This window comes from Vulpes lagopus, chromosome 10, assembly GCF_018345385.1.
Source record: "Vulpes lagopus strain Blue_001 chromosome 10, ASM1834538v1, whole genome shotgun sequence".
Taxonomy (NCBI): Eukaryota; Metazoa; Chordata; class Mammalia; order Carnivora; family Canidae; genus Vulpes; species Vulpes lagopus.
This window is the reverse complement of record NC_054833.1, coordinates 61,474,493-61,501,940: the sequence shown is the minus strand read 5'-3', so window position 1 is coordinate 61,501,940 and position 27,448 is coordinate 61,474,493. Positions and strand designations below refer to the sequence as shown.

At 49.0% G+C, this 27,448-nt stretch overlaps 1 protein-coding gene across 1 annotated transcript; it reads left to right on the top strand.

Annotated features, from left to right (window-relative positions):
• The first annotated feature begins 14,144 nt into the window (after positions 1-14,144).
• PIRT (phosphoinositide interacting regulator of transient receptor potential channels) lies at positions 14,145-26,411 on the top strand. Its single transcript, XM_041772191.1, has 2 exons — positions 14,145-14,942; positions 23,072-26,411. The coding sequence occupies exon 2, from the start codon at positions 23,210-23,212 to the stop codon at positions 23,624-23,626; it is 417 nt and encodes a 138-aa protein (XP_041628125.1). The 5' UTR covers positions 14,145-14,942; positions 23,072-23,209; the 3' UTR covers positions 23,627-26,411.
• The last annotated feature ends 1,037 nt before the right edge of the window (positions 26,412-27,448 follow it).

Genomic DNA, 27,448 nt, shown 5'->3' with positions numbered 1-27,448 from the left:
AGACCACCTATGAGCAGATCACTAAGCTGCATTAATTCTATTAAAGAAATTTCTGGAGCTGGGGTGGGGTGGGATGGAGGGGAATTTGAGATTATAAACCATGCCCACAGCAGAAACACAGCTGATAGCAGCAATCATAGGGAGGGCTTTGAATTTCCATAGCATTCTAGAATAATCTTACCTTGATTTCAAGAAGTGAGGAGACCCAAGCACATTTTAGGACTTCCAAAGGCACTAGCTGTCTCCATGTTGGACACTCCTGATCTACTATCATATTAAACTATGCCCACACCGAACATAATTCATACATAATGATGTAAGTGTCGAGTTGAATTTTACTAGACTCGGTGATTTAATGTTACCTTGGCAAAGAATTAATTAATCTTTTCTTTCTGTGTTTTGGAGACATTAAAAAAAAATCCAATTATTTCTGTAAGCCCTGGTGAATCTTGCAGGGCCTTGACACTGGGGAAGACCCTGAGCATGCGTCTACAATGCTGAGTCCACCCATCCAGACTGGATGGAAAGAGACAGTGTGCAAAAGTCGCCAGCTTAGCAAATGCAGGGGTCAGACTCCAAGGTTGTGTCCTCTGTCACGTTAGGCGGGGAGAAGCACATCATAGCTGCTTAATTTCATACTTATTCTTAGGACCAGGGTCCAGGATGCTGCAAACACTGACTGGAATTGTGTAATCCATTTTGAGAACCTCACCAGGGAGGACAGCTTGAGTCAAACAGGCCCACAGAGAAATTAGTGCAAAAGGACAAGTGAATGTCAATTAAAATCAGCAATCGACTTCGCAGGACAGGATGGAGGCTTTATGGGCTAAGCAGAAAATGTCCATCCTTTGGGGGTGTGATCCATTGCAAGAGTCCTCCTCAAAGACCTTTGTGAGAGTCTCAGCAAAACAAATGACCTCATTAATTAAATGGGTTAATACTCTCCCCATGCTTTCCTTAATTGCTATTCTGACTTTCAGGAGAGGCACTTTCAAGGCAAATTGAGCACCCGGAGCTTCCCATAATCAATGTTGCAACAAGTACCGTATGTTTTGAAAGCTATTGCAAAGGTAACTGTGTAGGAGGCAGGTGCTTGGCTTGCCTCCACTTCCTGAGGGTCCCTGTGTGAACCCATCTCCTGAATGCCCTGCCCAACTGGCTTTGTCGTCCAGCCAAGCCAGAGATCCAAGAAGTTCCTCCATCATCATCTTCTCCCTCCAGAAGACATTTTCTTCTAATTTGCTCTGTTTCCATTTTATTCATCGAGTATGTATTATTTGAACACTTTTGATTCTGTTCTAAGCACAAGAGATAAAGCAGTAAACGTAACAAGTTCATGGCTCTGTGGGGCTTACATTCCATTTGATGAGTTTCCTCTACAACCTCGTTTGAATGTTGTTGGTTTGTATGAGAAAGGGTCCTCTTTCTGTCATATGCTGGCCACCATTTGTCCCTGTTGAACCAGACGACAGAGACCTTTTTCTCATTCAAATTTATTTTTCCAATACCCAGGTCAATAGCTAGCACATAGATGTTGCATCAATTAGGAGTTGTATCTGGCTCTAAGTAACAGGATCCACACACACTCCCCAATATTCTGTTTTAAATCAGATAATGCTTCCTTCTGCCTGCCCCATGAATTTAGTCCAGAAAAAGGAGGTGCAGGGGTGTCATAGTAAGTCCACAAATCATAAATGTCTGAGTTACTTTTGTGCCTTTTCTTATCCCTTTGCTGCTCACAACTTCCTTGTTGCCTCCAGATGGCCACCGGAGCACTGACAGTCACACTCATGATCCAGACAGTCAGAAAGATGAAAGTGAAGGTCAAACAAGATAAGTGTGCCCATCCTTGAAGAAGATCTCCTGGAGGCCCTGTGCCATGTCTTCGCCACATCTCATGGCATGAACTAGGTCTCATGGACTCCCCTTTCTTTAAGAGTGTGGTAACTTTAAAATATATCCATGATTTCTTGGATAAACCTCCTTTTGAGAAGTGGAGCCTGATTTTTCGCTCTTTGTGTGTACACTATACTTAGGGATCTGTGTCCAATAAGTAGAATGTGGCAGAAATGATGACATGTAATTTTTGAGAGTAGGTCATGAATGACATCATGGCTTCTCTCTGGGATCACTCATTCTCAGGGGATGCAAGCTACCATGGTATGAGGACATGCAGGGGGTTCCACGGAGGGGTTCACATGCAGGGAAAGTGAGGTCTCCTACCAACAACAGGTATTAACTTCCCTGGTCTTTTGGGGCTGGGAGTGGAGCCACTTTGGAAGCATATCCTCCAGCCCCAGGCCAGCCTTCAGGTGACTTACTGACACCTGGCCACAACTTAGTATTGCCTCGGCCAACATGCTGACCATGACTTCATGAGTAGCCCTGACCCAGCAACATCCAGCTAAATTGTTGCCAAATTCTTGACTCACAGAATCTTTGGGAGATAATAGCTTTTTATGGTGCTATTCTGTTTGGGGATGTTTTGTTACACAGCAATAGATAACTAATACAGAGGAAGACTATGAAATATAGATTTGGGTCAGCACTGTGGCAGAGATGGCTAGTTTTCCACCAAAATCTATTTACCACTTCTTTGAACACATGGCCAGATGATATACATGTCCCTTCCTCTCTTGTAGTTAGATGTGGCCATGTGACTAAGTGTTATCTGGTGGAATATGAAAAGTGGTATATATATATATATATACCACTTCTGGGCATGGCCAACAAACCTACATATGCTCCTTCAATCACTTTCTCCTTCCAAACTGACTAGTCTCCTTCTGCTGGTTCATTGCAGACAATAATGAAGTGGGCCTGAGAGATAGCATGGCCTCAAGATGGAAGGAGCCCAGGTCCCCAAGTAACCAAGTAGAAAAAAGCTCCCTTGACAAACTAAGTGCCTGCCAAATATTATTTTGAGAATATGAAATAAGCTTCTATTACATCAAGCCACTGAACTTTGGAAACTTGTTCTCATCCCATACAAGACTATTCTACCAAATACAGAAATATTTCTGCCCAAATGCAACTGTAATTGTTACAAAGGAAGAGGAGTTAGTTGGTAGACCCTAGAAGTGTTTGGTGCAAGAATAGTCTGAAAACAACTCCCCAAATGGATGGATATGTTTGCCATATGTTTGCCAGCCTGTGTGCAGACGGAGGCCTGCCTCTGGGGCTGTTTAAGCTACATAGAAGTAGGGAGGGACAGCACGATTGCCTGATGCCAGAGTCCCTAAACCCTCACCCCTGTAATTGGGAACTCTTTGTTGGACAACAACTCCTTGTTGTCCTTCAACAAGCTACCTGGAACCAAACATGTCAAAAATATTGTGGGGAAGTTCTTGACCTCACTGGACTTGGAGTCTTCTCTCACCAGCTCTGTTTGAGGGTTTCCACTGGGTTGGACTTTGAGATCAATATCTTGGGAAAGGAAAGGGGGGAACTGGAGGTTTAGGGGTCCACAATTATGTCATTATCACTCCCAAAGACACCAAACACTGAAGTAGACTCAGTCTATCTCCACCCCAAAGTGACCCTGACCTGTGGAGAATCCTATAATCTACCCCTTGCCTGAACTTACCTTTTTCCCAGGCTTACCCAGGAATACTTCTCACCATCCCCTCACTAGAACGTTGCCACCACTGTCTTTTTATGCTGAAATCCACACGAGGTTACCTAAGGAAGGGCATCCTTCTGACATTTCCTTCATTCATACATGGAAGCTAGCATTTATTAAGACTCTGTTGTGGCTTTATCACAGCCTACAAGGTCCATAAAGGTCGAACCCTGTTTGCAATTCCAGCCTCATCATGAATCACTCTCTCCTAGTTCTCTGCTCTCCTGCTAACCAGCACTCAAATGAGTCAGGCTCCTCCAGGCTCTGGATCTTAACATATGTTGTCCCCTCAGCCTGCCGGTCTCTATTACAATGTTCGACCTTCAAGGGAACTTCCTTGATCCTCTAAACTAGGTCAGGCTCCTCTGTGGCATAAGCTCATGGCTCCTGTACTTCTCCTTCCTAGTCTTTATTACAATGAAGTAATAACTGCCATTATAATCTGTTCAGTGGTTACCACTCTTCTGAATGCTTAGCAGGAGCTACATGTCTTTCTGGTCTACCATGCAGCAGAAACATCTTGGAGTCTGGAGTAGAACAGGTTTTGAGGAAACATCCTTTGAATGAATTCATGTGCTACAGATGGGGAAGTGGGTGCAGAATCACCACCACCTCCTTGAGGGGCTAAACTGACTAGGGGAGAAGGAACACACATGGAAATTAGTGCAATAAAGTGTCACACTGGAGGAACTACACATTCCTAGATTGGACTTCAAAGGAAAATTGCATTCTAACTAAGATAATTTAACAACCACATCTTCAGGAAGCCTTTCTTATATGCCACTCAGATGGAAGGGAAATACTCTTATTCATTACAATTATGCATTTTCCCCTTCCCCATCCCAGTACATACTCAGAGATACAGCAGGGGTCTAATGAAGGTGCTTTATTAATTTTTAGGGATAGAACCTGCTTGTACAATTTACCAGCCCTGTTTGTTTCTGGTGTGAAATCCATAAGAAATCGCGGGGCAGATCCTTGTTTGGGAGAGAATCAGTAAAGAGAGACCACCACATGGTATTTGGAAAGAAAATCATCGTCCTGAAGGAATGAGTTAATAGAATATTTTAGCAGTGTTGTTGTTTGGTGGCTCACTGAAGCCTGCCCCTGCCACTACACTACACGGCAGGGCTCCAGGACAGGCTGAGCACATTTCTTTCACTGAAAATTACAGAAATGCCCTTTTGAGTGGATTAAACAATAAGGATATGGATAATCTCCTGCAAGAAGTCCACAGGTAAGTTGGCTTGAGGCCAGTAATATCTGCCACCCACTCCACTCCTCTGCAAGTCTCTGGGCTCTGCTGGATGCTGAGTGTCATTTCTTCCTTGGCCAAGCTCCTTCTGTGGTCCCTGACTGGCCCTCACACCCATGGCACTTTGGAGACTCACCAAGGTCTAATCTCTTTCCATGGCTAACGTCCCAGCCCACAGCTTTTTCAAAAGAGCTTAATACTATTCCCTTTGCAAATATACTGCTGTGTTTATCTCAGAGTAACAAGGATCAAGAGTCACTCTACTGATGTGGCCGATTCCATGTGGTGAGTTCACTGTTGTTTTTGGCTAGAAGCCATCTTGGGCCCCGCCTACCAAAAAGCCAAGTTGGTCCACAGACAAGAATAAAAAAGCATGCCACATGAGTGACACAGTCAAGAAAAAAGCCTTGAGAAGAGAAAGGCTTCTCCACCACCCACCACTATGTGCATCACCCCACCATGCCACACTCAACAATGGAAAAGTATTCCGAGTTGAGAGGAAGGAAGAGAAGAAGGTGCATTAGTCTGCTCAATCAGTACCATGACGGCAGGGGAGGGGGTGCTTAAACAACAGATATTTACTTTTCCACAATTCTGAAAGATGGAAGTCCAAGATCAAGGTGTTGGCAGGAATGGTTTCTTCTAGAAGCCTCTCTCCTGACTTGTAGATGGCTGCCTTCTCTTTATGTCCTCACATGGTCTTTACTCTGTGCAAATATAGTTCTGGTGTCTCTTCCTCTTCTTATAAGGACATCAGTCCTATTGGGTTGGGGCCCCACCCTTATGACACCATTTAATCCTACTTACCCCCTTAAAGGCTCAGCAATCACATTGGAGATTAGGGCTTCAACATATGAACCTGGGGTCGCAGGGGTTGGGAGATGTGATTCAGTCCATAACAGGGGATAAGGGAAGAAAACATATGAAGATACGATTTCCAAAGACAGAGACCTGCACCCACTGTCCAGCCTGAGGCCCATACTGGTGAAGACCTCAGCTATATTCAGGAGGAATATAGCAGGGGAAACTAAAATCCAAGCTCCACATGGAACTCCAGAAAAAAGACAGGAAGGTGACAAGATGCTTGAGAAATGACCATTCATTATCCAGAGAACTATCACCTTGGATGCCTGCTGGGCAAATTTTTGCCCTTGTCCCCAACCAATGTGGAAGCAAGAGGATTTTGGAGAACCCAAGATTGAAATAGAAGTAGAGGTAAGGTCATCAAATCCAACAAGGCCATGAAGGTAAAACCAGGGAAGGCTTAGTAGTGATCTGCTTAGGAGCAGCATCTGTGGATAACTTGAAGATCAGATGCCCCTTCTTCAGGCTCTGGCACCCCCCAAAATTCAGAACAACCCCCCAAAAATGTGAAATGGAAAACTGAATCTACCAACACTAAGTTTCTGTCACTCAAGCACAATAGTGGCTCAAGAGAGAAGCTACATTGTCATTTGAAAAGAAATCAAAGGATGCTGATAGTTCTGGTTTCCATGAGTGGACTGAAATCCAAGCCCACAGCAGTGGATTAGGTGCAGGACAAAGACAGCTCTCCCTCCTGTGCCAAGGAAAGTGCAGATTGGCCGGTGGGTCAAGGGAAACCATGAGGGGGCCATTATCCATCACCTAAGAACAAAGACTTCCTTGAGAGAAGGAGAAGATTAGCTACACACTGGAAGAAAATATTTGCAAACACAAAAGACTTCTATCCAGATGTATAAAGAAATCTTAAAACTCAACAATGAGAGGCCAAATTATTCAATTTAAAAATGGGCAAAAGGCAGGGCACCAACATCTGCCTTTGGTTCAGGTCATGATCCTGTAGTCCCAGGATCGAGCCCCGCATTGGGCTTCTGACTTGGCAGGGAGTCTGCTTCTCCTTCTCCCTCCACTCCTCCCATGGCTCATTCTCTCTCTCTCTCTCTCTCTCTCTCTCTCTCTCTCTCTCAAATAAATAACATCTTTAAAACTGGGCAAAAGGCATCAGCGGACACTTCCCCAGCAAGGAAATAAGGGTAACAAATAAGCACACAGAAAGATACTCAACATCATTAGTCACGAGGAGACGTGGAATAGAGATAACACTACACACCTGTTCCATTGGCTAAACGAGAAGGAAGAAAAAAAAAAGAATCCCTAATAATACAGGGCTGATGAGCATGCAGAGCAATGGGAACTCCGCCATACATTGCTGTATGGTGTGACTACCCCGGAACACCCGTTGGCATTTATAAAGTTAATTATACCCTTACCATATGACCCCAAAGGCCCACTCCTAGAGAAAGAAAAACTTATGTGAACCAAAGAAACGTAGAAACAAATGTTTCTAGCAGCTCTGCTAGAAAGTGTCAGACATGCGGGAACAACTCAGTTGCCCTTCAGCAGGTGAATAGGTGAGCAAATGGGTGCATCTCTTCAAAGCAATCCTGAAGTCATGATACGGAATGAAAGAAGCCTGTCTCAGACATTTACAAGGTGTACGATTCCATTTATGTGCCATTGTCGGACAAAGCTCTCAAGACAAAAAAAAACAAAAAACAAAAACCAAAAAAACACACCAGGGATTACCAGGGGAAAGAGAAGGGCTAAAGGGATAATTTGAGGGAACACCTTGGATTCTTTATCCTGATTATGGTAGTGGTTACACAAATCTTTACATGAGGTAAAAGTCAGAAACCCATTGTTCAGCAAAAAAAAAAAAAAAAAAAAAAAAACCAATTGTATCGTATAATCCGTAGATTTCCCTGGGGAGGGTTTAACTGTCTATGTGTCAGCTCAGCTGTGTTCAGTGCAACTGTTCTAAATGAGAAATAATAATAATAATAATAATTAAGTGGTTCCCTGCCTGGAAATCCTGCGCTCTCTCTCAAATTTAGAGTTAAGTATCTGTAACACACACGCGCCCTGTAGTGGCGGGAGCTCTGGAGGTGGAGGCCTGAGATGGACCTGACAAAGATAGGCAGAGCCAGACAGCAGCCCAGGGGGAAGGTACACAGAGGACCAGCCGACTCAAGAGCCCCTCTCTCCCCAGTACCCTAGAGCAAGGTGCCTCCTGAAAGAGGAGGGCAAAGGACTAGATCCTCCTGCTGCCTGGGGACGAGCTGTCTCTTAACAGTTGTCTACACCTAGTTACCTGTCTGTTGCCCCCACTAGACTGCCAGGCCCTGGAGGGCAGGGCTGGGATCTCACGTACCTTTGAATCACAAATATGCCTGGCACAAAGCAGCTAGTCACAGTGGTTTGTTGAATCTGAAAGGAAGGAAGGAAGGAAGGAAGGAAGGAAGGGCCTATCCCAATCACCCAAGGCACAGGAAGGTACTGTTATCCTAGCACGAGAAACTGGGAACACAGTGTAAATATTAACAGAAGAATTGCTTAAATGTATTGAGATATAATTTGGGATCCTTCCAGTTCCGAAGTTCCATCATACTATTATTATAAATCAAATACATGGTTAGATAACACTGCAAAATTTCCATTGGATTCCTTGGATCCGCAACCAAATGCTTGGGAATTCATAAAAAAAAAAAAAAAAGGAACTGGAAAGTTTATGCTTCCCATGGTCTGTTCCCTCTGTCTCCTGATCAATGCCAACATCAACCAACTTTGGCTCTTGAACCAAGATCCTCTGCACTTTCACCACCACTACCACCTTCTCCACCTACATCTGTGCACCTCCACCTCCACCTCCACTCCTTTATCCACCTCCACCACCTTCACCTCCACTACCACCTCTACCTCAACCACGTCCACCTCTATCACCATCTCCACTTCCTCCTCCTGCATCTGCACCAGCTCCACCATCACACCTCCACCCTCACCTCCACCTCCACTACCACCTTCATCTCCATTTCCACCACTACCACTTCCATCACATCTCCACCTCCATCACATTCTCCACCACCACCTCCATCTACATCTCCACCACCACCACTTCCAATACATCTCCCCCTCCACCACCACCAACTCTGCCTCTATCACTATCACCACCTCCACACCTTTACCTCCACCACCACCTCCATCTCCACCACCACTTCCACCACACCTCCACCATCACCACTTCCATCACACTTTCACCTCCACCACCACCTCCACCTCTACCACTATCACCACCTCCACCACACCTTCACCTCCAGCTCCACCACTATCACCACATCCACTTTCACCCTCTCCACCTCCTCCACCAAAACCTACATCTCCTCCAACATTCTTTTTTCTGATTCCTCTATGTCCTTCAAGACTCATCTTAGCCATCACCTCCTTCAAGAAGCCTCTCCCCCTCCCCCCCATCTCAGTTACCACTGTAGGCCAATCTGTTTTAAGATGATCTCCCTTTGCATTCTCAAAGCGCAGCACAGACTTTGCTGCATCGAAGAGTTTCTCCTTCTGGATTGGACTTGTTGGTTTAGTTGTCTTTCTTTTGCCACATCAATAGTACAGTTCATCGAGGTCCTCTCTTTATTTACAGTGCCTAGCCTGAAATGCGCCTGGCATATAATGGACATTCAATAAATATTTGATGAAGTGATGAATACATGAATCTTCTAAATTATTCAAAAAGTAGCAAGCCTGAACCCTTTGACATTTTGCAACGGTGGTGGCTATTTTTGTGAGATCGCCTCTATCAGCAAGCATGAAGTCGACTTCTCCAGCTTCGGCTCCTGGGTTAATTACACACCACAGACAGGATTGCTGCTGGCCCAAGGCGGGCCAAGGACTAATGGAAGTCAACTTCAGACAACAACACTACCTCATGTACGCCACTAGATGGCAGCCACACCCAAGGAGCAGGTGGCTTCTGGCCTCTGACCGAGCCCCACACTCCAGGTCTGGTCCCAGGCTGGTGACCTCTGGTCCCCCAGCCCTGGTGTGGCACCCCTTCCCGGGACTCAACCTCAGCAGGTCCTGGTGGGTCCCGATGCTCCTGACCCAACCCCCTGAAAATGTTCCTTCCTCCCTGACTCCACTCCCACTGGTTCCTGTAAACTCTTCAGTTTACAGTCCCTTCACCCCTCAGGTCCCCACCCTCCAGCCCCCACCCCACATTATAAATTCCCATCGTGGGGGGCACTCCCAGTTCCCCAACACAGGACCTAGCCCACCTGCTGCATTAATATGTACGACAAAGAAAAGGAGCAGTAGTATCTCCTTGGGTGCCCCCCCCCCCCCCCCGCCCCAGGATATGAGGACATGGACATGTTAAGAACTGTCACAGACAGGAGAAAGATAGAAAGGTAGAGACAAGTAAAAAGAGTGTGAGAAGAGACAAGAAGAAAGAAAAGCCAAGATGAGGGTGGCTGGAAGGGAAGGCATTAGTCGCAGCCCTAGGCTCCATGTTGACACTTGACCAAGCCAGAGGGACCAGTGGGGAGATGCTTTTACTTAACTGAGTTTCTCAAGGGGCCCACGAGGGGGCGCAGAAGAGAGACTTATAGGATCCTCAAGTCCCATCTTCTTGGCCCTGGCGCCCCTGATGAGACAGGACAGGAGGTCAAGATTGGCCAGGTGGAAGGGGGTGGCTCTTCTGGGGCTGCCAGATTTGAGTAGTTGCTTTGCATGATTTTCTCCAACCCTGGAAAACGCAAGGGCCTCTGGACTGCCCTAGAAGGAGCCATGGGTCCTGTGGAGCATGGGAACCTCAGTCGATGTCTGTGCCTTCCCTCGGGCAAGGTTTGGGTCAGGAACATCACCAGGTGTAAGCAGGTGTTTCCTCTGAGCATATTCTCCAAATGTGGTGGTGTTTGGATTTTGTTTTTCTTTCTTTTCTTTTTCTTTTTTTTTTTTTTTTTGGTTGTTGGGTTTTCTCAACATAGGAAGCTGACATAATGGTTATTAAAATCCAGTAAAAAGACACTGGGGCAAACAGTTTGAAAGACGAGGTATCAACACAGATATCCCTTCACTAGACTTGTAGCCCTGCAGCCTAGGGTGAGATCCCTATCTGCTCACCTCTCTTATTGGCACCAGCCCCAGGCTCCCTCCTCATGTTCAGACCTAGCTCCCCCTCTGAAGGGGCATTGGCAGGAGCTGCCCAGGCCCCTGATAATGCCTGCTCAGGGAGGCCTCCTCTGATGAGGACTCAGAGACCTGCAGTCCACCTGAGTGTCCCTATTTGTGAATCCCCATGACTTAATGTGAGAGGCAGGGAGGGGAGGATGGAAATGATCTTGGCACCTGGAGTCTCAATGACTCCCAGCAGTATGACTGAGATACTACACAGAACGCAGACCTAAGGGGACCCTGGGTGGCTCAGTCGGTTAAGCATACAACTTTGGATTGAGTTCAGGTCCTGATTTCATGGCTCGTGAGATTGAACCCTGAGTCAGGTTCCCCACTCAGTGGGAGTCTGCTTGAACATTCTCTCCCTCTGCCCCTTCCCAGATCTCTCTTTCTCTCTCAAATAAATAAATGAATCTTAAAAAAAAAAAAATGTGACTAGCCCATATCATGGGACTACCATGAGAACCATGGAGGCAAAAGGCCTCTGAAAATTGTAAGGTACCTTGTGAATGTTCCCTCAGCCACTTATTTCCGCACCGGCCAGATGCCTCTTCTGGCCCTAGGATCCCAGGCCACAGTGAAGTTGAGATGCAGCCTTTGCAGAACAGAGGAAGATGTTAAATGGCACCACTAGGAGACCACCAGCTGAGTCCAGAATGTGGGAGTTGGCTAAGTCAGACAGCCTGGCATCTTCAGGAACCAAGTGGTGTAAGCAGAGCAGGGAGTGGCTGCCATAGGTGCAGTGAAGCTCGGGAGATGGAGCTCCGGTGAGTAAGGGCTGGGCTGGTGCAGGGCAGGATCCTGCTTATGGACACCTGACCATAAAAAGATGGTTTGAGACACCCAGGGACATATAACTGTGAAATGAGTATTAACATTAAGTCATGTATAAGTTTCCTGTATGATTAGGATGGTGGTTGTTATTTGTAATATATAAATAAATAAATAAATAAATAAATAAATAAATAATAAATTTTTAAAAAGGGAGGAAGGAAGTCCTTATCTGTTAGAGATACACATCTCTATTTGCAGGGATCAACTAAAGAAGAAGAGTCTGGATTTGCTTTAATCATACTAAAATAAAAAAATGTAGGAGGGAGTCAAATGAAACACAACGAGCATTGATAACTGCTGAGGCTGGACTGTGGATACCCAAGGGCTTGTTAGATCATTGGTTTTTTCCACTTTTGTGTATGTTAAACTTTCAGTATATATATGTTTTTATTTTAAAAAGTGTTCCAGGGATCCCTGGGTGGCGCAGCGGTTTGGCGCCTGCCTTTGGCCCAGGGCGCGATCCTGCAGACCCGGGATCGAATCCCACATCGGGCTCCCGGTGCATGGAGCCTGCTTCTCCCTCTGCCTGTGTCTCTGCCTCTCTCTCTCTCTCTCTGTGACTATCATAAATAAAAAAAAAAAAAAAAAAAAAAAAAGTGTTCCAAGGGGGAGCACCTGGGTGGCTCAGTCGGTGAAGCATCTGCCTTCATGATCTCAGGGTCCTGGGTTTGAGCCCTACATCAGGCTCCCTGCTCAGTAGAAAGCCTGCTTATCCCTCCCTCTCTCTCTCCCCAGTTTGTGTTCTCTCTCTCTCTCTTTCAAATAAATAAATAAAATCTTTTTTTAAAAAGATGCATTCCAAGGAGTTTGTCAGGACAATCACTGAGCGCAGAAAGAACAACTGTAGAAGCCCAGAGGAGGAGCTCTGAACCCAGCATGCACTTGAGGAGGTCAGGAGGGGGTGAAGCCAGATTGGGTGGAGTGGCTCCGTGAAGATGCACAGAAGGAGCATTCCAGATGAGAAGAGCCCATGAGCAGAGGCACAGAGGCTCCAAGTACCTTTATCAGGGTAACCAGTTCATCCCACTTGGCTTCAAACTGGCCTGGCTGAGCACTGGGAGTCCCATGCTGTGTCCCGGGGGCCCCTCAGTTTGGAGCAGACCTGGGTGATTAGTCACCTCATCAATCAAACCTTGGAACATGGTGCTAGCTGGTCAAGGGGGAGCGGACCTGAGCTGGAGTGGCTAGGAGGTCTGGAGGGAGGATCGGAGAACTAAGAGCCACCCTCCTAGGCAATGCCAGGCCTGCTTTCTCCCCCTTGAACATCCCAACTGCCACAGTAACCCTCCCGGGAAGGCTGGAGTCAACTGCCCAGGGACCACCCTGGCTTCTCACACCTCTTCTTCTGTCCCACTAGGGATGAGCCTGCAGACAGCACAGCTTCAATCTGGACACTTTCTCCTGGACCCAAATCTCCCCTCATCTGCATATATGCTAATATCTGTACATTGCTTATATGTGTATTCTGTATATTAATGGCACAGCGATATTCATTGAGCACTTGCTATATGCATTTGCTTATTCAATCTACATAAACTCCCTGACATGGTCATGATCGCATCCACTCCCTAAGTGGAGAAGTCAGGGCTCAGAGAAGTAATTTGTCCAAAGCCACGTATCCGGATAGCAGCCTGCCTCACACAGCTATGTCAGAGGGCTCCATGGGGCCATCAGTGAATTATTACACATGCAAAGTATGTGGCCTGGTGCCCGACGTGGACAAAGGGCTCAGTGAGGGCTGGTCTCACCCCACGACCGTGCCGATGCCACCTGCCAAACCCTGCAGCCCCCAGAGGAAGCGTCAGAGTCTGGACTTAAGGGGAAACATGTGATTTGATTACTTGCATCACAGCATAATTCACCCCAGGGTTTCTTCTTGAGAAACGGATAGTACACAGGTTGGAGAGCATAGAGGCAGAGGCGGTAACAGCAGTGCAGAATGTCCTCGAAAGCCTTCTGATCGAGTTCCCAGGGACACTCATCCCCAGAGTGGACAGTGTGTGGCTTTCGGAGCTTCCCCTCTTGCCATTTCTCTGGGTCTGGAAATTTCCTGTTTGTGCAGCTGGTGTAGAAATCAAGCTGGCAAAGATGAACGATCCCCTTGCCTGCCTGGTCTTCTGAGTCTCTGGACCACTGCTGGGAGAGCCTCCCTGAGAAACTGGGAAGGAAGCCATCCAGTGGATGGGACCATTGGCAAGGACTGTCCCCCACCCGGTGGCTCACAGCCAGCAGAAGTCATGGCTTCTCCCATCCTCCAGCTAGTGTCGGGAAGGGCAGAGCCAGTCTGGCTTTCAACATCTTAGGCAGTTTTGTTGGCTTCTGGGTTCCGCTCAGTACCTTGGGGATGGACAACCCAATGCCTCACAAGCAGCTTTTGCAAACGCAGTCCGACTGCAGAGGTAGAGACACTTGCCCTCCATTCATGGCTGCCATCATTTGGTTCTCATCATGGTCACATGAAAAGCCACAGGGGCATAAAAGGGAGGATGGGAGAGGCCATGGTGAACGTCTGCCCCCAGTTCAGAGACGCCTGGGCCTGGGCTGGGGCAGTACCCCATGTGCTCCTGCTCTTTTGTCACACATGGTGCCCACCCACAGGCACTGGGAGGTTCCAAGGGGCACCCCTGCCCTCTTGGAAACGTGGATGTTAAATAACCTCTCCACCTGCCCTCTCCAACCCTCAGAACAAACACAAGCTCCCAGATCTCATTGTCACGACCTGCCCTGGACAGAGCCAGCAGAGCCTCTGAGAAATCCACCCACTGGCAGCCCCATCACCACCACCATCACCATCGCTCACATCACCAACCCAGAAAGTCCGGCTCTCCTGATTTCTGAGCTCAGGCCAAGAGAAGCAGCCCTGCCCAGACACCGACCTAATGCACATCTGCACTAAAACTTGAAGACAGACTGCAGAGAAGCTTCATTAATTTTTCACAAGATCCGTCCAATAGTGGCTGAGCAGAGCTGAGACAAAGCCACATCACGAGTGCCTGTGCCAGCAGCCCGCAAAGGGTTAACCCATTAGCCCATATCCTGGTGAGCTCATCCCCACCGGAGCCTGCTCAGTGGCAGGGATCCGCTGCACACCAGCTCCTAGATGGGGCCAGGGAGGCTTTCTCCGGCTGGGATGCAGAACTTGAACAGAAACTCGTTGCAAGCTTCCTGCCCCTGATCGAGCCGTGTGTGACTACCGGGTTCACCATCCTCTCCCATGGGACGTTGAGGACAGTAAGTAAGGAGGGGGATCCATCCTCTCTGGCCTCCCATTTCCCTGGAGAAATGAGCTGATTTTTAACTTTGCTTTGGAGTGTGTTGAGTCTCTGAACTAGAAATGGAACACAAATATGACGAACTGAGCCTTGGGACAGGGTGAACCAGCCACCAGCAGGCTGGAGGGAACTGCCCAGGGAGAATGGTGGCAGGGGAGGAGGGGGCTGCGTGCTATGTGCCTGGCAGACGGAAAACCGGGTGCAGACGGCTGCTTCAGCCCTGGGTATCTAGCACCTAGTCTTCACCCGTAGCAGCTGGGAGGGGCTGGGAAGGCTGGGCAGGAACCAAAAAATCCAGACAGTGAAGCACCAGGCATGGCCTTCTGTTCCCAGAGTGCATGGGCGGGACCTCACACTCAGAATGTCCTCCCGGGAATCCCAGATGAGACCTCAGCGTCTGCCGCTGGTCCCTTCCTGCTGCATGCAGGTGTGGCAGGAGCCCAGAGCAGGTGCCCAGGAGACACGGTATAGCAAGCTGGCTGGGGCACGCTTCATCTCAGAATGGGGAAACCAGGCAGGCACATAACAGGGACAGAACCACGTAGGATGAACATGTGCACGGGGACCAGCCAGCTTCCTACAAGCAGACATTGTCACCTGAGCTATTTTTTCCACCTTGCTACTGGGCAGGGCCTGGGTGCTGGCTGGGTGACAGGAAGGGGGAGGCGAGTGGCACTGTCTGGGTTGAGTGTGACCTTTGAGGGACTTCCCTTCCTAGAAGCACCGTGAGCAGGTGACAGATGTGTGGCCGAGCCATGGTGACAGGAGCGGCGTATTCAGAAACACTCTGGCCTCTACTTTATCAGCTCAGACACCGGGCTCCACTCATCTTATCAGAGGAATGGGGTCACCAACTGAATGTCTTGCTGGAGAGAGGGCAGTGCCTGGAACTGACAGCCGGGTGGGGCGGTGGTGAGGACTCCAGGCAATAGAGAGAGAGAGAGAGAGAGAGAGCTTCCATGTCTCTCGGGAATGTCGCAAACAAGTCCACAGCATGAGCCTTTCTCAGAAATAAGCCATCGTGTTATTGCTGCCAGTTGTATTTTGCGGCCGGGCCCTCCCCGGTTCTCCCTCCCACCTGGGCTCTCTGGGCCCAGCCTCCAGCAAGCAAGGCAGCCGGTGCATGCCCTCTCACTGAGCTCTGCTTCTGGTTCTTGCGATTCCCAGAATAGCCCAGCTCCTATCAGGGAGGAGAAGTTTGAAAAGAGACAGACAACTCGGGGCCCAAATGCAGTGGGGTCTCTTGTGACAGTTGCCCCTTAGCGTAGAAGGATGCCCAGCTAAAACTGAATCTCTCATAAACAACATAGAAATGTTCAATGTACGTCCCATATGGTATTTGGTGCATTATTGTACAAGAAGAAAGAGAAAAAAAAGAAGAAAGAAAGAAAGAAAGAAAGAAAGAAAGAAAGAAAGAAAGAAAGAAAGAAAGAAAAATAAATGGAAAGAAAGAGAAGGGAAGGGAAGGGAAGGGAAGGGAAGGGAAGGGAAGGGAAGGGAAGGGAAGGGAAGGGAAGGGAAGGGAAGGGAAGGGAAGGGAAGGACTTGTTCAGATTTACCCGGGCACCTGTCATTCTATCGGCTAAATCTAGAGACTGTTAATACTGCCCAGCTTTGACACATTCTGACAAGGCGCAGCCAGCAAAGGGTGGTAGGGTAGTGGGTGCCAAGGTGAAGATGTGCAGGAAGAGGGTGGCAGGACGCCAGGACAGAGGGCAGGGAAGACAGGAGAAGGGAGAGGTGAGCTCCATCCCTGCGACAGCACGGTGCTGGAGCCAGGCAGCCTGGACCTCTGTGTCCTTATCTGTAAAATGGGAGTGACAGTAACAGGCCCCCCCTACCTAGGGGTCCCTGAGCTGAGGCCAGCAGAGCAGCTGGAAGCCTGTGACAGAGCCTAGGGACCCCAGTCCCCGCCCCCATCCTTGGCACCTCCACCCCGCGGAGCAAGGCCTCACCTGTCGGCCAAGGAAGCCACCGCTGCGGTTCTGTTCACTGCCCGGGCCCCATTCCAAGTGTCCTCCCTGCTCCCTGTCCCATTGGTTTGACAAGAACATGAAAACTGTCCCCTGAGGGGGAGCAGGATCCACCCAAACTCGGGCTCTGGAGGCACACGGTCTCCAAGACACCCCCCTTTCTGACCCTGGCTGGCTCCTCGGCACTGAGGTAACCTCAGGCAAACCACTTAACTTCTCTGATCCTCACCTGCAACGTGGGGTGATGGTCCGCCGTCCATCTCGGGCGCTGGGGGAGGGTCCTGTGGCATGGTGCAGAGTGCCCCGCGTGGGTCCCACCCCACAACAAGTGTCTGATAAACGGCAGTTGGCTCGGTATGGAGAGTCTGGCCCCCTGTCTGAGTACACTGTTTGCAGCTTCGGCTTTGGAGAAGCAGCTCAGGGCACCTGGAACCTTCTAGAACAACTGCTGGGCGAGATGTCAGGCCATTTGAGGCCAGGGACAGGGGGCTGCCTTGGATCCCCTCCTCCTGCAGTCCCACCCTACCAGCCTCGCTAAGGTCACGAGGTGTCATCGAGAACAGTTGGGTGGAAGGAACATGAATGCACGCTTGACCCTGGCCAGGGTCTCACCCACCATGGCCCAACCAGAAACTGGCTGTGTTTTTTATCACTCCAAGGTAGCAGTTCTTCATATGTCCCAGGTAGAAATCCTTTGACAAATATGTATTTCACAAAAACTTTTCTCCCAACCTAGAGTTTGCACCTTTATTTCTTCTTAGTAGCTTTTAACGAACAGTTTTCAATGATGACGAAATCTTACTTTAGTGCTTTTCTTACCTCACTTGCTTCGTGGCCTTGTCTGGTCTGAGAAAGTTTGCCTGCCTCTGGGTCACAACGGTATTCCCCACCATTTCCTCCTAAAATCTTCCTGGTTTTCGCTTTTACATTTAGGTGATGCCCCTGATCCATCTCAAATCCTTTTTATTTATTTTTTATTTTTTTGAAGGCTGTGAGGTGGGGTCAGGTTTCTTTCTTTTTTTTTTTTTTCCCCATTCAACATCTGTCGAAAGGACTAAAGGACTTCTCTTTCCCCACTGGATTGCTTCAGTGTTATTTGTCAAAAGGCAGTTTGTCCTCGGTTACTGTTTGGCTTGCAGGGCTGGTTGCTGGAGACGCTGGCCTGACTTCCTAAAAGTCAAGACTTACACAGGTAGTAGGTTGGCCTCCTGGGCTGCTTCCTGCAGACTTGGGGTCAGAGTTCTGTTTTTTTTTTTTTTTTAAGTAATCTCCAGACCCCACATGGGGCTCAAACCTACAACCCAGAGATCAAGAGTTGCATGCTCCACTGAGCTTGCCAGGCGCCCCTGGGAGTTCTGGCTTTATTTATTTTTTTTTTAAGATTTTATTTTTTTTTATCTGTGAGACACACACAGAGAGAGGCGGAGACATAGGCAGAGGGAGAAGCAGGCTCCCTGCGGGGAGCCCAATGCAGGACTCCATCCCAGGACCCCGAGATCATGCCCTGAGCCGAAGGCAGATGCTCAATCCCTGAGCCACCCAGGCGCCCCAGAGTTCTGGCTTTAGATGTGGTCCGGCCATTGTCTGTCTGTATATTCAGTTTCCCATTATTATAAGCATTTGCAGACGTTCATAAAAATAGAGTTAGTGATCATAACGAACTTCCCAGAGATCCACCATCTGGATTTAATACTATTGAGCTTTTTGTCATATGTATCTGGAATCTGATTTTTTTAAAAGATTTTATTTATTCATGAGAAACAGAGAGAGAGAGAGAGAGAGGCAGAGACGCAGGCAGAGGGAGAAGCAGGCTCCATGCAGGGAGCCTGACGCGGGACTCGAGCCTGGGTCTTCGGGATCAGGCCCTGGGCTGAAGCCAGCGCTAAACCACTGAGCCACCTGGGCTGCCCTGGAATCTGATGTTTTCATGTGAATCACAGCATCATGGCACTTCTTTCCTGGATGTTGTTTCAAGATGTAGCTCCATTACCTTTAAGACGTTTTCTTCTGTGTCCATAATATCATTATCGTACCAAATACAAATGTTAAATTCTTAGCATCATCTGACACCCAATCCAAATTCAGCCTTCCTTAAAATGATCCCAGAATGTTTTTGTACAATCGGTCTGTTCTAGTCAGAATCCAAAAAAAAAAAAAAAATGTTGCATTTAGTTATACCTTTTAATTATCTTTGTTTAAACATTTTATTGTTGTTTAACCTACATGCAGAAAAGTAGTCTTATCACAACCACACAGCATGAATAGGACACACCCATGTAACCAGCTGTAGCCAGCTCAAGAATCAGAACATTAGAGCACTCCCAGAAGTTTCCAGTGCGTTCCCCATCCACCACCCCCACCAAAGGTAACTACTATCCTCCCTGCAAATAGCACAGATTTTGAATTTTATGTAAATAGAATCTCATTTTATGTAAATGGAAGTGTGCCTGGCTTCTCTTGGTCATGTTTGGAGGTCGGTTCACATTCAGGCTTGGGGTCATTCCTGCTCCTTCTCATGGCCAAATGGCCCCAGACCAGTGTGCCATCTTGGCACCAGCCCATGGCCTACCCAACTTCAGGTGTGGACTACAGTCTCCCCCCTCTAAGTGTGCCTCCTGACCCTCCAAAAGTGTGGCTTCCGTGGAGAGCAATTCAACCTCTCTTCTCAAATGGCTGCCCTGGGGGCCAAGCCCATATTCAAATCTGTGGTGAGTCCAGGAGGCCTTGCCCTCCAGCCTTCCTTCCTGTCTCTCCCCTATAAGCCCAGCCTCTGGGGCCTCAGTACTTGTCCACCTCTAAGGTGTCAAAGACTTCAAAGAAAGTCAGGTGTGTTCATTTTTTAGGGCTGCTGTAACAAATTACCACAAATGCAGTCACTTAAAACAATGGGAATTTATTCTCACAAGTTTATTTGGGAGGTCAGAGTCCAAAATCAAGGTGCCGTTAGAGCTAGTTCCTTCTGGAGGGTCTGGTGGAGAATCCAGGCCATGTCTCTTTCCTAGTTTCTTGCCGTTGCTGGCAACCCTTGGCTTTCCTTGGCTTGCAGAGGCATTGCTTTGACCCCTGGGTCTGTCTTCACCATGGCTTACCTCTGTATGGAGTCCATAGTCATTGGACTGGTATTTGGGGATGATGACCTTGTCTGGAGACCCCTGCCTTAATTATATTTGCAAAGACCTTTAATCCAAATAAGGTCACATTCTGAGGTTCTGGGTGGACAAGTCAGCCCACTGCAGGGAGTGAGGGATCCTCTGAGACATACAAACCAAACCCCAAAGAACTTAATTCAGACCTGAACATGTGGTTGCCCTCACCTGGCTGGCTCCCCATCTGCTCTCTGGGTCCTCAGAGAGCTGCAGCAGTGAGGCCAAGTCCTTGGAGCACCTGCTAAGGGCCAGGCTAGGGGGCCCCCTCCTCAGGGCGGATAAGTAAGCTCAGCCTTGGCCCTCAGGCAGTTTGCAAGCTAGGAGAAAGAGAAAGGCTGGTATGAGGTGGCAGTCTACACACCAGATTAGTTCCCCACCCTCACCACACACAGGGGACATCTGGCAATTGCCAGAGATATTTTTGATCATCATGACCAGATGTGGTGGTGCTACTGGCATCTGGTGGGTAAAGGTCAGGGCCATTAGCCAAATACCCTACAATGCATAGGATTGCCTCCCTATAACAAAATCATGCCCCCCCAAATGTGCTACCGTTGAGAAACCCTGATATCAAAAAAAGAGAGAGAGAGAATCTTTTAGGACTTTAATAAAGTGTGATGAACCTCCTATCATCCCTGAGTCGGTGATTTTTCAGGAAACTTGGATTCTCAGAATTCAAGTCTGAGTCACTGGAGGACTGATCTAAGATAGTTTTAGAAGCCCCTTAGCCCAGAAGCACCTGGGTGGCTAAGTGGTTGAGCGTCTGCCTTCAGCTCAGGGACTGATCCCAGGGTAGTGGGATCAAGTCCCACAATGGGTTCCCCACAGAGGAGCCTGCTTCTCCCTCTGCCTGTGTCTCTGCCTCTCTCTATGTGAATTATAACAGCCGGGTCTGGAACACGCATCATATGTCACACAGGGCAGCAGTGTTTGTGGGGTGTGACCATTCCCATAGCCCAATGGCCAGCAGGGGATGGGAGGAGGAAGAAAAGTCACAGGGCTCACCCTTGCTTCTCCTTTGGTTCCTGCCTAGAAAATGAAGTCCTTCTTGCTGGCCAGGCAGGAGGCAGGAGTGGCTGTAGACAGAGGGGCAGGAGGTCAGGCATGAAATGAACCCCACACTGGGCAAAATCACTCCTTCACAATTCCAGCAAGTCACTGAGCTTATTCTAGGTGTCTGTGTGATGATGGGGAGGTTCAGGTCCCTGACATCAGAGGGACCACCACTTGACACCAGTTTACTGAAGCCGTGGGAACCTGGGCTGCTTACTTAACTCCCTGAGACTTACTAGCCCCACACCTAAACCAGGACAATGGAATATGGATAGATGATAGATGATAGATAATAGAGGGTGATATATAGGTGATAGATAAATAGATGATAGAGGATGATAGATGATAGATAGATGATAGAGAGATACATAGATATCCACATAAAATGACCAAATTCTATATTGCCGAGTACAAATACTAACAAAGCCAATAATCCTCTTTCCATCATGGTCATTTCATAAAATGAGGAATATTCCACTGCCAAAAGAAAAAGAAAGAAGAACATAATCTCAGAATGGAATTGTCCTTTAAATTGAGTAAAGGTAAAACTATGAAAAAACTTACAACCGTGCTCCTGTTTCTCCGTCGTAGAGTGTCACTCACTCACTGAAAGGGATGGAAAGGGATGCAGCATCTATCTCTAGGGTACGAACCACTGCCCCAGACCCTCTGGAAACAGGTCAAGGGCAATGAATTAGGGCGGTGACTCGGTAAGGACCTCCAGGATGCATACCTGGGCTCTCTCAGCCTCCCCTTCCTCCCACACACAAAAAAGGACCCAATACCAGCAAAGTTTCTAAATTCGGTCTTTCATATCTTATTGCCTTATTGCAAACATATAGGTGTTGGCCCTCAAACCCCAATATTTGATTATGTAATGAAAGGTTTTAACCCCAAGGTAAAGGAATCTGAGCTAGCATGGTTTGGGAGGAGGATTTGGCAGGTAAGTGGTGCCACTCAGAAACTCTGGAGGTGCTCTGCACAGGTGACCTGCTGCCTCTCCTGTGTGGGGACTGGGGGAGGAGTGGGCTCTGGTGACCTTGGGGTACACACAAGGGCTCTGGTTGAGAAATCAGAACAGGTGGTTGGCTAGACTTCACACCTTTATAGGCCTGAGAATGGGAAGGAAGGAATCTGACTTGATGTCATTCACAAAAAGGATGGGGAAAGGGGGCATTTAGATGTGAAAAGGTCACACTCGGAACCTAGCTGTCCTGTCTTGGAAAAATGTATACAAGCACGGGCTGCACAGAAAGATGTTCTCTAGCCCACATGTAGTCTGGTATTTTAAGAGCAAGAGCAGAACAGGTTCAAATCAAACCTCTGGCTGCTCCTCACTCTGTGATTGGCAAACGATACCATTTACGAAGCATTTGCAAGAATGCTATGTATGCATCATTCCAGCACATTACACGTCTTAACTCAATTAACCCTTTGAGAATCCTATGAGATGAATAGTATTGTTATCTTTATTTTATTGATGGGAAGACTGAGGCACAGAGACATTAAGTCGCTCACTGAAGGTCACACAGTGAGAAAGTGGTTGAGTCCAAAAATAAGATGCCATTCGATAAACCATGGCTTTGGCTTTTTTAAAAAAGGGGTACCACTGTTCCCTGTTTTTTTTTTTAATTTCTTTATTCATGAGAGACACAGAGACACAGGCAGAGGGAGAAGCAGGCTCAGCTCCCTGTGAGGACCCTGATGTGGGACTGGATCCCAGGACTCCGGAATCACACCCTGAGCCAAAGGCAGATGCTCAACCACTGAGCCACCCAGGCTTCCCACTGTTCCCTGTTTTAAATCCTAAAAAGCAATTGATTAGAATCCTATAGTATTTATCTCTCACAAGGAAAAAAAAATGCCAGGGAGTGGTTTCTTATTTATGTGGATCTCATCTTTCTGTTTGGCTTTAGCACAGAACCCAGTATCGCCCTCCACTGAGAGCCAGGCTGGAGACGGATGCTGGCAACAGGAAGGGTGTGTGAGGACTCCACTGGCTTCACCCTTGCTTCTAGCTGTTGTGGGTACTGGGTGCCCAGTATTGAGGAGCCATGACGATGGAGGCTCTCCCCAAGGCCCTGGAGGTCGACGAGAAGTCTCCAGAATCCAAGGACCTGCTGCCCAGCCAGACTGCCAGCTCCCTGTGCATCAGCTCCAGAAGTGAGTCTGTCTGGACCACCACCTCGCCCCGGAGTAACTGGGAAATCTACCGCAAACCCATCGTCATCATGTCGGTGGGTGGCGCCATCCTCCTCTTTGGTGTGGTCATCACCTGCTTGGCCTATACCCTAAAGCTGGGTGACAACAGCCTTAAGGTCCTTAAGATGATAGGGCCTGCCTTCCTGTCCCTGGGACTCATGATGCTGGTGTGCGGGCTGGTGTGGGTGCCCATCATCAAGAAGAAACAGAAGCAGAGACAGAAGTCCGTTTTCTTCCAGACCCTCAAGTCCTTCTTCCTGAATCGCTGATGGTGGCCTCACCCTGTTCTCCCCGTCACCCTGTGGCCTTGACCAGGAGGAGCTCTGATAACATCCAACATCCCCATCTTCTTGGTGGTGGTGGTTGATGGGGGTGTGGTTAGCCACAAGACAGCCAGGCAAAGCCTCTTCCTGGGACAGGCTTTCCTCTTCCTCCCCGTGGGACAGAGCTCAGGGCTCCTCATGTCGCTGGGGGATGCTGCTGGCTGCATCTCCTTTAGTCTTGCGAATATTGCTACGCCTTCTGTGATGCTGGCCACGGCCACCCCCTTTCGTGGCTCATTCCCTGCACCTGCATCCAGCTATCGCTCATCTAACTCTCTCTGCCAAGTGCTATGCATGCTGGGAAATTCCTTGGGCTAGGCTGTGCCCCAAAAGGAGAACCTCACGTTTGCACGTCAGAGTGCCCGAGCTGCATTCCCCATTTGCATCTTTCTCGAACTCAAACCAACCCATGGAGTTCCCTCATAGAAGACAGGGAAGGCCGGCTTCTGGCTCGCTGGGTTCGCCAGCCTCAGCCGACTTTGCAGATGAGATACTGACTGGCATTTCAAGGGACAAGACAAGTCGCAAGTAAGAAATATCCCAAAGAGCGAACAGTGGAGGGCAATGCCCCTGGGAAAGGCTCTGCAAGTCAGCCGGCTGAGGAAGTTACATCCCAGTTAAGACAGTATTTACGCCAGAGACCTTTGGGGTTGGGGGTGGGGTGGGAGGGGAAGGCTGGGGGTGCCACAGTTTGACCTTCTTGACGGTTCTTCCCTCTGAACTTGACGATTAGCCATGAACAAGTCAGTGCATGTTGCCCTAACTTCCTCTTTCCCTCAACTCACACCTCTACCCTCAATTCTAGCACAGCAAGACAGAGACCTACAGAGGCATTCTGTAGGATTGTTCTCTCCTTCGCCTCCATTGAGAACCAAAACCAAGAGGGCACGCCACCTCTGAATGGTCTGTGGGTTTCCAGAGATAGGATTTGCTTTAGGAAATCCTATCTGCTCTCCCTGTCCCCACCCGCCAAACAAGCAAACATTAATTGGGTGCCCTGCTCTGGGCCAGGCCCTGGGATGGAAACAGGCCAGACAAGGTTCCTGCTTTCACCTTCTATCCAAAGTGAGAGAGTACAACAAGGTCAAGGGGTGATTCCCTTCCATTTCTGTGGGAGAAATGTGGCAGGTGTGGGAACACAGAAGGGGCAGCTCACTAGAGGGATTGCCAGACACTGTGTCATCCGAACTGAGAACAGAGAGAAAGATAGGAGCTAGTAAAGGGGGCAGGAGAGAGGCAGGGAGGCATTTTGAGCAGCAGAAATGGCCATATAGAAGCTCGTGTGGCATGAGTGGGGAGTGTAACACAATTAGGAAGCTGCACAGCAATGTCCCCTCTCTTGGCCTGCTTCCCACCTGCCAGAGTACAGCTTCTCCAGAGACCACACTGAGGTCCTAGACTGGAAGGGAGTTTCAAGGGGACCCACCAAGCAGGGAGCACCCATGAGGTGAGTGTTCCCAGAATCTGGGGCTGCCGGTAGCAACCAGAGGTTCTCAGGTGACACACCAGGAGGCTGCCCTAGGCCAGGCCAGAGGCCCAGGGGAGAGCACTTGATAGTAAGGTGTGAAGGGAGGGCATCCCACATCGAAATCACTACTGGCTTGAGCTGTGTCCCCTCACGGGGGCTTCTGGGCCCACCTCCCTGGTCACCACGCAACCTCTCTCTCTCTCTCTCTCTCTCTCTCTCTCTCTCTCTTTCTTTCTCTCTCTCTACAAGCCTCCAGGCATCTCCATCCTTCGTGGTGGTTCCATATGCAAAGTAAGAATCTCACATGGGTCCATCTGTATCATGGGAAATTCCATGGACACCCTGTGCCCCACCCCTCCCCAAGAACCCAGAGTTTGGGGAGCCTGTGGCCTTCGGGCTTCACCCCAAATGACCATGTCTCTCATTCAGACAGTGTAGCCAAGTCTGCTAGCTAACCTGTCCCCTGAACAAAGGTGGGACAGACCAATCTGTGGGGCAGGGGGGCCGTCGCAAGTGCTTTGTCACCAATCGTAGTTCTGGTGCCTCAAGTGGCTGGGCTTACAGGTCATGTCCCTTCCTCTGACAGGAATGCAGATTCATTACCGGCCCTATGGAATCACTCTTCCATTCCTGTTGCTTTGCATATGGGGGCAAGTGAGGTAGACCCCCAGCTAGCTCACTGGGAACCCACACTTCCTGTGTCTCATTTCGTATCCACCCCCAAGCTTGTGGTCCAGGCACAGCTGTGTTAGAAGGGTCTGTGTGGGTGCTGCTAACACGTGTGTCTTGATAGAAGGAAGTTTGGGGGCAGCCATGACTCTAGAAGGTATCCAAGATCTGGACTCATCTTGCGGTTTCCAGGAGCACTTGCCCACGCGCCCTACCCCCTTAAGCTAGTGTCTCAGGAAGAATAATGAGAAAAGCTCTCCAAGCATCATCCGTGATGAGCATGGGTCAAGGAACATGCCCACATCACGATGAGGGGCTTTTGCCAAAGACCATCGCTGCACAGGAGACTGGGGTATGAATGCACCTGACCTGTAAATGCAGCCAGCATCAGATGCCACATTTCTGGGGGAAAAAAGGCATCACCCCCACTACTCTTTTGGTGCCCGTGGATCAAGAGGACAGGGCCAGCACCCGCATGTTCGGCTACCTGAATGGTATCACTCCACCCATTGCTTCTCTGTTTGGGAGACTTTGATTTAATTCGGAGTCCCAAAGGAACTGTTGTAATGTTGAATTGTATTCTATTGCACAGTGTCCGCTGTGTTTTCATTCCTTTCTATCCAGCTTGGAGTTCCGAGACCATGTCCTCTAATTCCTTCCTCTAAATGGTGCACCCGCCTCACCACCTGCCCCTCCCTGCAGCATGCCATCTGGGAGAAAGGGGGTGGGGGGGGAGCGGGTTTCCTGCCTCAGATGCCTGGTGGGAGCTGAGAGCCCCACGCAGAGCAGAAACTCTGTCTCTTCCTTTCCGCTACAAACTCAGTATTGAGACCAAAAAGAGATAGGGGAGAAGAACCTTCCAGAATGAGCCAGTGGGCCAGGGTGAGGCAGGCAGCTACCTGGAGGTCAGCCTGTCCCCATGAACTCTAGAAGGGTGGCAACCCTCTCCCTCCGAAGCCTTTCTTCCTCTCTCCTGGTCCAGCCTCTTTGGTTTCTCCTGGTCTTAAAGCCTGACCCTCTTCTACTAGGCCCCCTACCAGACTCACTGTGACCTCGACTTTCCACTTCCTCCGTTGTACTCTGTCCTTAAAGGGAAAAGAAAGGACGGCTTTGGATGAACAGGCAGTGTTTTATTCCTCCTTTGGTTCCAACAGCATTGCCAGGCTCATGACGCCCCGTCCCCTCCCCTGCCCCCCACATCCAACACATGGTCACTGTCTCCAGCCCTCGGAGATCAAGGGTCTAGAAGAGGGCATCCCAGAAACCTGCCCGTGTCACTCAATCTTTCCCCAAAACCCTGTTCTCCATTGCTACTGTTACCACCATCCCCACCTTACAGATAGGATAAATGAGGCCTGGGGACACCAAGCAAGGACAACACAAGCCAGGACTAAGACCCCGAAGGTCTGGTTCCTGAGGCCACACCCATTCCCCCTCTCACCCCATTCAGCTCTTCAGAGGCCCCAGGGTCACAGTGGTGGGCTCGGGGCAGCAAGTGGGGAGAAGCAGGAGTACAGTTGGGGTCTGGAGACAGGCAGTGGAGGACGAACCAAGCAGGAGCCCAGAAGGCCAGCCAGGAAAGTAGCCAGGAGCCAGGCGGAGAGACAAGAGGAGCCTCCAGCCAGGAAAGA

Excerpts from the sequence above, each read along its gene's own strand:
- PIRT (XM_041772191.1), top strand. The coding sequence starts at position 23,210 with ATGACGATGGAGGCTCTCCCCAAGGCCCTGGAGGTCGACGAGAAGTCT.